The sequence below is a fragment of the Teleopsis dalmanni genome, chromosome 2 (genome assembly GCF_002237135.1).
Source record: "Teleopsis dalmanni isolate 2A chromosome 2, ASM223713v2, whole genome shotgun sequence".
NCBI lineage: Eukaryota > Metazoa > Arthropoda > Insecta > Diptera > Diopsidae > Teleopsis > Teleopsis dalmanni.
Window position 1 is genome coordinate 62,077,081 of NC_051847.1, and position 10,944 is coordinate 62,088,024.

The 10,944-nt window shown below is 28.0% G+C and overlaps 3 protein-coding genes across 4 annotated transcripts in view; 1 reads left to right on the forward strand and 2 right to left on the reverse strand.

The window, feature by feature from the left end:
• The window catches only part of LOC119682289 (zinc finger FYVE domain-containing protein 9-like), a 225,511-nt gene that overhangs the window by 152,128 nt on the left and 62,439 nt on the right, over positions 1–10,944 (reverse strand). The window lies entirely within an intron of this gene.
• The window catches only part of LOC119682296 (FK506-binding protein 2-like), a 204,481-nt gene that overhangs the window by 147,943 nt on the left and 45,594 nt on the right, over positions 1–10,944 (forward strand). The gene's annotated exons all lie outside the window — the stretch shown is intronic.
• Positions 1,179–9,024, reverse strand: LOC119682290 (facilitated trehalose transporter Tret1-like; the record flags this gene model as incomplete). Its single annotated transcript, XM_038095697.1, is given in 5 exon segments — positions 1,179–1,978; positions 2,049–2,334; positions 2,403–3,188; positions 4,854–4,979; positions 8,874–9,024. Coding segments are annotated over 5 exon segments (1,537 nt in total), but the record flags the coding sequence as incomplete, so codon positions are not given.

The following is a 10,944-nucleotide window of genomic DNA, read 5'->3' on the forward strand; positions in this document are numbered from 1 at the left end:
TTCAAAGGGAGGTCCTAAAATTCGCCAAGATCCTCATAAAAAAAGCCCCTAAAGTATTAAGGCGGCGAGGCGCATATGCCGGACAAAAGCAAAGCAGGTTGGCACTTTCATCGTCCTTACCACAACTGAGGCAAATATGGTTAGAAGAGAGATTTAGTCTTCTGGTATGGTTACCTAGAATACAGTATGTTAGTAAACATACTGCAAGACTGATATCTTTACGGGGCATATCTATAAAAGAGTTTGATTTTCTTCTATTGGTGTGTGCCCGAATTGCATACAGATGCCTGCATATCGTAAAGTCTTCCCATCTTTTATTAAAAAGTTCGGCACAGGAAGAACCTAATACCATTTTGCTTTCTTATATATAAGAATTTTTAAAGTTTTAGTATTATGTTGGATTGACTAGCATTAAAAACAATTTTAGGGACCAAAATCCGTTCTGTAATTGCGTTATCCTTATTGCTAAAGCTACGTTTGTTGTGCGTTATAGTTCATCTGGTGTAGATGTTGTTTGTGTTTTTTTCGGTACTAAGTTGGAAGAGATGTGCAGTTCAGAGATTTGATCATATTTTAAGAATGGAGGGGCCCATGTCCAAATAATTATTCTGTATATAACTGTCTATAAAAAATGAAAAACGCAGAGAAGTTATTGACTTATAGATGACGCAGTTGTTATAGCATTTAGAAATTAAAGAATTTTAGTGAGAAACATTTGAACTCTGAAAGTTTATAGAGAAGTGACACAACCTGAGTTGTAGAGCTTAAAATGATAATGATGAAATAACATATTCGTTCTGTTTTTCTATAGACTTTGTAGCATTATGTCAGTGTAGAATCTGTTGACAATATGTCCAAAAGAAAGCAATGCCTAATAAGACTTTTTAAAAGAGCTATATTGTGGTATAAAATAATGAAATTTCTTCATTATAATTTTCTTAACAATTTTATGATATATTCTTGTTATGTTAATGTTATTTAATTTAAAATTAATAATCATTCTGTTTATCTGTAGCTTATGTAGAATTCTTTCTGCGTAGAATCAGATAATAGTTTATCCGGAAGAGAACAAGGCCTATTAAGGCATTTTTGAAACAGATATATTGTGGCAAAAAAAAAAAATGAAAACTCTTCATTATAATTTTGTAAACAGTTTTATTACATTTTGCTGTTATTTATTAATGCTATATAATTTAACACAAATTTTATGTAATTTTTTTTTAAATACTAAAACTAAATAATTTTTAACAAATACAGATACTATACTCGTTTAGAAGTGTTAACACACTTATCTTAATAAATTAGAAAGGAAATTGCTGTCTAAAATTATGAGTAAAATTTCTAATGACTACGATATACCTCAATAAGACTTAAGTAAAACTACGATCGAATATATTCATTATAATTAACTAAATATAAAAAAGATGCATCACATTTTATGTAAAGCATGATATCTCAATAGCGCATAAATAAGTATAAATATATATTAACATGCTCATATATGTATATATATGTATATATCTAACAATATCATACAATATATAATTTTTAAACTAATATTCTGATTCAAAAGAAAGCAAATTCGTTAACTAACACAGCTTTATGTTTCACAGCTATAAATTCTCTGGCACAAAAGCTTACGAACTGCAACCAACTACTTAATCCTAATTTTTGGTTTAATTTGTAAATAAATTTTAAGTTTCAGCTGCTTAGCTTTTTCTCAACATTTTTTTATATGTTAACACACTTTCACACTTAATCCACACGAACGAACGAACAATCGACATCAATTACATATTAAATGAGAGTGGTTTAATATTGGCCACTGAAGACATTCTTCTCACGCGGCCCATCATCTTGCGTTCAATATCTTCAAGTGATTTGCCTTGCGTTTCAGGCACATAGAATATCACAAAGAACAGGCCAACAAAGCAAATTGCGCCAAAGAGCCAAAATGCACCATGTGTACCCATTGCCTCTGTTAGAAAAGAGAGTATAAATTATTTCCCATTCATATTAAGATATGAAATATTCTAGTTAAAACTTACGTATCATATTGTTAAAAGTTTTTGTTACAATAAATGTACACGTCCAGTTAAAACCTGTAGCTACGGATGCTGCAGATCCGCGTATTTTAGCTGGTAAAATTTCACCCATCATCAGCCATGGAATTGGTCCGAAACCGAGTGAAAAACCAACAACGTAAATAACAAAACTAGCCAAAGGCAGCCAGCCGACATTAGAAACATCCATACCATTAGTCTTACAGTAGAAGAAACCACCAAGAACAAATAGTGTTACTATCATAGCTAGATCGGATATATAAAGTAATATCTGAAAGTGTAAGAGAAGCAATTTTGTTAGAAATATGTTTGTTGAGAAAATGTAAATAACATTCTTACCTTTCTACCCAAACGATCAATGAGTACAGTAGCAATAAATGTTGCCATAAAGTTAACAATGCCAACAATAATTGTACAAACATTACTATCAATTGTGGAACCAGCATCTTCAAAGATTTGCACAGTATAGAAAATAACAGCATTAATACCGCTAAGCTGCTGGAAAAACATCAGACCCAGAGATATTGCAAGTGGTTTTAGATTATTACGTTTAAGTAATTCTAACATTGTATTTTGTGTTGCTTGTCTATCAGCATCGGCTTGTGATCGCATAAGGCCTTTCAATTCTGGTTCAACATCAGCTTTTCTGCCTCGTAGCCATATTAGCGCTTTTCTAGCACGTTCCTCACGATTCCGTGATACAAACCAGCGTGGAGTTTCAGGTATCAGGAACATTAATATGAGAAAAGGTACGGGTAGTGCACCACCCAAGAAAGCCAACATAGACCAATCCATATATGTACCCGCCACAAAGCATATCAGTATACCAATATTACCGAATGCAGTTGGTAGTAAGCCTAAGGTACCACGTACTTCTGGCTGTACAGTTTCACCCAAATATACAGGTAACGATAAAGATGCTATGCCAACACAGAAACCAGCTAAAGCACGTCCAGCTAATATCATATCCACATTAACAGCGCAAGCGATTAATAGCCATGATATTATAAATGGCACAGCTGTTGCTAAAATTGTGTTTCTACGTCCCAAGTATTCAATGAGCGGACCGCCAGCAATACCGCCTGTTAAACCTGCTAGTGGCATAAGTCCTCCTACCCATGATCCCTAGTTTTTTAAAAGAAATTTTATTAAATATTTTGTCAGGTATATCAAATTGTTATATATAAGTTATATATAAATTATATATATACATTCAAACTTCCATAACTCAAAGTACCATTTTGCTAAGAAAAGGTTCGACTTATGCAGATTTCGAGTTAAAGAATTTTTTTTGATTGTATGTAATTTGCCTTCTAAACCCTGTTGCACTCTATTAAGTTCGAGTTATGGAAAAATTCGAGTTATAGAAGTTTGAGTTATGGAACTTTGCATATTATATATGGTCTATAAATATTTTATATATGTTCCATAAATATTTTATAATTATAATACATGTATACTATTTATATACTTGTATAAATAGTTGAAGGGTGGAGGGGTTACTTGTAAAGCCTATAGTAACAAGTGATTAGTAGGTAATAATGTTCTAAGGCTTCAGGTTCTTATAGCACTGTTTAATATTATGTTTATATATATGTTAAGCCGTTATATTTGAAAGTAATATTGGTAGATTTCTAATAAAAACAATTTAATGGATATATTTTGGTAATATATAGATATCCTAATTTTATATACATAAATTTTTAAAAAATTAATAAATAACAATATTCGTTAATTAATACGAATCTCTAACTTTTATCATATATGAAAAAAAAATCTTATACAATGTCTAAATATAGCGGCTCAACAATATATAGCTTAGATTGCAGATTCATAATAATCAAGTTAATTAATTTTTAAAATACTAATAATTTTGCTTCTGTGACTTATCTCCCGATCACAGACGGCTATTTGAGCTAATGGGTTGGATGCGTAAGAGTGTATACGTAAACAATATATTTTGTAATTTGTTTTTAAATGATTATTGGCGATAAGTAAGGGCAATATGTTGAAAAAATAGATTACATAAATATTGTCATATTATTTCACAACAATTGTTAAATAAATATTTATTAAATAACTAAGAAAATATTATTACAAAAATCTATTAAAGACTGCATTTTAGGATTTTCTTTTATAATAAATTTGTTTTATATTATTGTAGTAGAGAGAAGTTCTATTACACCCATTCTATATAATGGAATACATATTTTTCAATTATATTTATTTCTTAAAAGTGAATACTAATGACAACAAAAGTATTGTCTCTTTTTCTTTTGTAAATAACTGCGATATATATTAATTTTTATAAATAATATAATAACCTCTATCTAACTTGATTATAAGATATAATATTTGGTTGGGCAAAAACTATTCGACGTTCTGTCGAATAATTTTTTCTAACACTTCCTATATATATTTTACTTTATAATAACATTTAAGCATCAAACTTAAGAAAATCTTTATTGATAATTAATTTGTTCCAAAAAAAAAAAATAAAAAAAGAAATTGCTAATTGCAATGGTAGATTTCAAGAGAGACGTAAATAAAAACCTTAAATACTTTTTACTCAACCGAATATATACATAATACATATATGATATATATTTATTGATCATAATTCAGGTACTTATTAATTTCCGATATATAGATAAGCATGCATTTACATTAATTAGAAGTGTAGGTAGGTTATATCGGCGATCCCAAGGGTTCCACTTAGACCTAATAGGCCCATTGTGTTACCGTATATTTAAAAAATTAGAAGTGTATGTATATAAAAAAAATGTTTACCGCTTCTGGTGTAACTTCAAAAGATGTAATATTTCTGTTAGTCATGGAAACCAATGCAGGCGATGTATAGGCGGACGAAAAACCCACTACCAGTGATCCAAGCGAAACACTGAGAGCAGCAAGTACCTTAAATGAAAAATAAGAAAATAATTAAAATTAATTATAAAAAAAAAAGTTTAATGCAAATAAATTTAATTAAATTGTTTAATTGGAAAAACATCTATAATCCACTAAAAAATTATAAACTAAAGAATCTATTATAATTATAGAAACATAGTATTATTAACTGTATTGTAATCTAAAATAACTAAACTAATGCTTGTGATACAACGAGAAAATTCAGCAAACTTTGTTATGGATAGGGTATTATTAAAGCCTTGAAAATGTAGAGAATATGCAACACGGGCTACATTCTATGAATCGAGTAGATTCTAATCCATTTTTCGTTGATTGTTTTAGTTTACTCTTAGCATCTGTAAAGATTTTAATGCTGTTAGTGTTCCAATAAGGAATGCCGCCTTAATTTTTTGTTGGCTTTTCTAGATAGATTTTATATATCTTTATCATATATTTTTGTACCACGGTCTTTTAACAATTTGCGGGTTATGTTTTGCTTTTATTTTATTTCTGTGATCAGCGGTCCATTAAAAATTTGCAGGTTGTCTTCTGCTTCTATTTTATTTCTGTGATATTATTTTCTAAATTTCAGAATGTAGTCCTCAGCAAGATTTTATCTCTGTGCATTACTTATTTGTAGTCGATTTCTTTATTTTCCTTTAGGTTTTACTTCCGTGCGCATTTCAATTTTGGTAGAATTCTTTATCTTGTTCAGCCCTTTCCCATTGGATTCATATCTATGTACATATTGAGCTACAATTTTCTAAAGCGTTGATTTTATTATCCTCCACATTTTACTTCTATACAATAACCGACTAAATACAAGTTGATTGCTGTGTTTCTGAATAAATTTGATTGAGTTGAGAAGTTGTAAAGTCATAACATATACGACGATCTTTCTTGTTGGGAACAGTGAACAGCACTTGGTCTTTTATACTGACAGGTTACAAGTTTCGGGACGTATACTCAATAGCTAATGGAACCAATTGTAACGTTGTTTTTATTGTAATTGTCTTTGTTAAACGGTGAAAGTGCAACTGAAGTCTTGCGTAGCAATAAATATAATGAAATGTTTACTCGCCGTCGTAGATGAGGTACTCTAAAAGTTTGATCCGATCATTTCTAGAATATAATTTCAGAGGCAGCCAAACAAAGCGAACATTTTCGAATTCTATGTGTTGTTTTTTTTTCTAGTTGTTGAACATTAGTAAGAGTAACTGTAAGATGTTGATCCAGCCACTTCTTGAACATGAGTTTAATTTAAGAATAATTGATATATAATTTTATTTTTTATCAATATAATTTTTTTTTTTACTTTATTTTATTATTATAATTTTATTTTATCACCAAACGAATACAACGCCAAACTGAATATTATTTGGTATAAGTCACTTCTGGAACATGAGTTGTAATGTCAAAATGTTTGATATTCAATGTTATATATTATCAAAAGATGAATATAAAACCAAACTAGTACTTGCATATCCTTTTCATGTCGTCTTTTTATTGTTCGATAAACTTTAGACAAGTATAATGAGCGGCACTTAATCATAGATGTTAAAGAGTAGTCCCGAGATATCGGTGCAGTCGCTATTAAAATTATTGTGCAAGTAATTCTTAGTAGTGATACGATCCTCCTCTTCAACTGTTCGTATGTGTTGTGGTTTAAAAAATCATCGATTGATTATTTTATATAGTTGAGTTCAATAAATTGTTCCGATATACATACATACATATATATGTTATTTTTTATTATATATATTTTTTCATGTTATAACATTATACAAGTAGTATATGGTATTATTTCCAATATGTATATACACTATCAAGAAAATGTTTATAATGCAATCATGTTTTTAGTAATTATAGTCAATTAACAGTTGTATTGTATGATCAGCCAAAAAATTCAATTAATTATATATAAAAATTTTGTTGTGGAATACATTACGGTTTTCTATTTAAAGGTTTTTTTTTTAAAAATATATATGTATTTTTTTAAAAAATTTATTTGAATAAAGAATTTATATTATTTCTTCTTATTACATTTATATTTATTTACATTATTTATTGTATAATATAATATTAATTCCCGTAGATCCAGATAACGTAATATTACATTTACTATATTACCAGAATGAATGTTTCTAACTACACTTAGCTTGCAATTAGTCACTTTTTTTAACATAATAATATTAATATTATATATATAATATATATTATTTTATTTTTCTTCCATTTCGCTGGGAGCCTACTATATTATTATTTTAAGGCCAATATTTTATAGTCAATAAATGAAGAATAAGAATTTGTGCCTCTCTTACATTTGTTAACATTTTCTTGACAAAACGTATGCATATTTTAATTAAATCTTTTAAGTACGAATATAAATTATTAATAAAATTAATTATTAACCTGTGTGTAAGTGCATTTCGCTTTCGGTTCGTCGACTGGCACTGAAAAGGATACGTGAGTATCCGCTCGCATAAGGATTTTCATGTCGAAGGATTTTTTTTTCAGTTGAATTTATTTAAATTTTTGTTAAACACACTTATTTTACTCTTTTATTTATTTTTATGAAATTTTTATTAAATTAATATGTAAATACATATATTATTTTGCATTTAATTACGATTTCCTTTGAAAAATTAATAAATAAATTTTCACTAAAATAAATTCGATTTAAATTTTGTAAATTCACTTTTACAAGAATTTTTACAAGATTTGTCCAATGAAATCGGAATCGTAGAATATTTCAGATATTTTCAACGAGCTGAACTTGAGCTTACGGCATCTACTGATCGTCGAGGTGAAAGAAAATCAAATTTTACGTTTCGTTCAATCTCAGTTTGATCTGTAAATTTCATAAACATTCTTATCTCTTCGAAGCGTTCTTGGGAAAACGTAATATTAAATACAAAATAATAAAATTCCAAAAGACTAAATTAAAAAAAAATTGCGAAAATATTAATATTAATTCAATTAAAAGTAATATGTAGCGCAACTTATTTTAATGACGGTAATTATTAATAGTGAATAGCTGTGAATGTACCAATTAAATAATTGTATCTACAGATTTTCTATTTAAATTCCTCTTATTATTTAGTATATAACATATTCCTATATATTTATATATATTATATGTAATTAAACAAAACAAAACGAATTTATTTAATTACTCATCAGCAATGGTTTTCTGTTAATTATTTTTATATATATAGTTAATATAGATTTTTTTTATTACTATTTTGTCTATTTCATTTAATTGATAAACTAATGTACACTATAATGAAATCTTTTTTGTTTTTGTTTTTTTATATTATTAATAATTATGTTTTATATATTTAATTGAATCACGACGAGTACGAATGCATCTTGATAGATAATTTTACAAATTCTATAAAACCGATCTGCTTGTTTTGTTTGGTTAGTACCAGTAAAATCTACACACGATTTCGTCGATCGTTGATTTGTATATACTTGAAGGACTTGTTCACTTGTGAAGCGTTAAACTGATAATGAAGATTAAAGTTCAATTATTTGCATTCATTTACTGTTAGCGTATCACATGGTCATATAGTAACAAAGTCACTAGACACACTATACACTACCGACTATACACTACATACATATATCATAGGTGTAGGCATGTGTGATAATTGATTAATTGCCCCCACATATTTTTCTTAGTATTTATTACTTATAAATACTCATAGTCCTTGCTTTGCAGTAAATTTTTAATTCATTAACTGAATTACTTAGCTTAGCAGTTTAGCTAGTTTATATCTATCGTCGTTTGTTCTACTAGTTTATGTGCTTCCATATATTTAAAAATAAATTGAATTTAAATTTAAATTTTCAAATTGATATTAAAATTTACTTAAATCAATTAACATCTGTGCTTACCTGTGTCCATATATAAATAGGATTTGTTGTCGGTCTATAGACTTCCAACTTTGGTTTGCCATCTTCTGTTATTTGTCTTATAAATGGTACTGAATTTCGTAAATTCTCATTCTTCTTTCTGCCCATTTCATCCATTTCGTAAAGGCGATGGCTATAATAAAAATATTAATGTATATATATTAATAATAAATAGTAAATAAATAATATGTATAATGTGTTAAGTTCTACAAAGGTCACATTCCGGAACTATTTTAACAACTATAATTCATGAATTTTTAAATAAACACTGGTACTGATATCATAATGTGTAATATTAATAATTGTATATATTATAAACAAATAAGAGTCTTCAAAAATAATATTTTCTACGATGAATATCATAGTCTCTAGGAATAGAAAAAAAATAAGCATCACGAAATGAAAGACTGATAATATGTTTTTGCTAGGTTAAGAAAAGTAGTAAGAACTTTTTAGAAGTAGTTTTTATAAAGTCAAGAAGAATACATAAAGAATTTATAACATTTTATACCAGTCTAAAAAAATTAGTAGGAAATTGTAGTAGTTTTCATAGAATTAAAAAAAAAGTATGAAAGTCTAAAAATAGTAGCAGGGATTTTCTTAGTAGTAGAGACGCAAAGCTATTGTTTCATAGTCTATGCTTGTCTCCAACTAGGCTTAAGCTCAAAGGCGCCCTATTTTTTGATACACTCAGCGATGTATCCAATATTAGAATTAGACAGATACTTACTTTCAACAACGCATCCGGTTAGTTTTAATATGCCCAATGTTCTACTCATTATATTAGGAGTAATGTAGCATCAAAATGGTTTTCTTGCTAAATGAACAGAATTCGATACAGAATTCACTTTTTTTTTATTATTATTTTATATTGTACCACTCTATATCGACTATTATAGTACAAGAAAAAATAATTGAGTAACTTAGAACTAAATCATTTATTCATTCAGCACAATCATTCCAAACTAAGGTAGTTACAAAAACCTAATCTACTATCTCGATATGTAGGGTTTCCGATATGAAAATCACAAATATAGATAGTGATTTCTTACTTCAAGAAATGGAAGATATATAATACGGAAAGCACTCTATTTTCAATAGTTGGCTACATCCGGGTGAAGTACTCTGCATTATTCACCCCTCTTTCTACATGCTACATTGTAGTGTACATTTAGTATATGGCAAAAAATATTGTTTATCTATAATACATATACAATCTTCTTGAAATTTAGTTTTTAATAATTAAATAGACATTTGCTCTATTGTAGCGTATTTTATTAAAAGTGAAAATATTAATAAAATTTTGGCACTATGTCATCTATTTTGACACGAGCAGATTTTTAATCACTTTGTTGTGTTGTGTATTTAAAAGTGATTAAAATTAGTTACTAACCGCATATTTTAGATTAGGTCTATTGATTGCCTGAAATAAATTTTGAAACAGGAATTTGTTTATAATTTATACTTGGGACTTTTCTTAGTGTTTCTAATTATATAGAATTAGAAAAAATTAATTAATTAGAAACGAAACTGTACTGAAATTGACTGCGTTATTATTATATTGGCGGGAATTTTTTGCACTATGACCTAGAGAGCTATTGTGTTCCTTGATGCAGTGATTTTTGGTATAAGTGGATATTTAACTAGATTGGCCAGTTTTGTTAATTATTAATAGTTAATTAACAGGAAAATAGGTAGATATAAGTAGCAGTCGCCATACATCATTAGGAAATCGATGTATATAGTCGAAATTAGAATGTAATTGGTTTTCTTAAGCATGTTTGAGGGCATTACAGTTGGCATTAAATGTGCCCGAATGAAAATGTGGATATAACTAATACTCATGAGATTTTTTTACAATTTCATTATCTCTCTAATGTGACTGTAAAAATTTAAGTAGATACTGATAAAATAACAAAAAATCTAAAATCTTGAACTTGATTAATAACATATCTATTATATTGAATATATATTAAGTTTAATGAAGTGCAATACATTCGGTTAGATTTAAAGTGCGCCCGTTGATGTGAACATCAACTCCTACAGTAGGAAA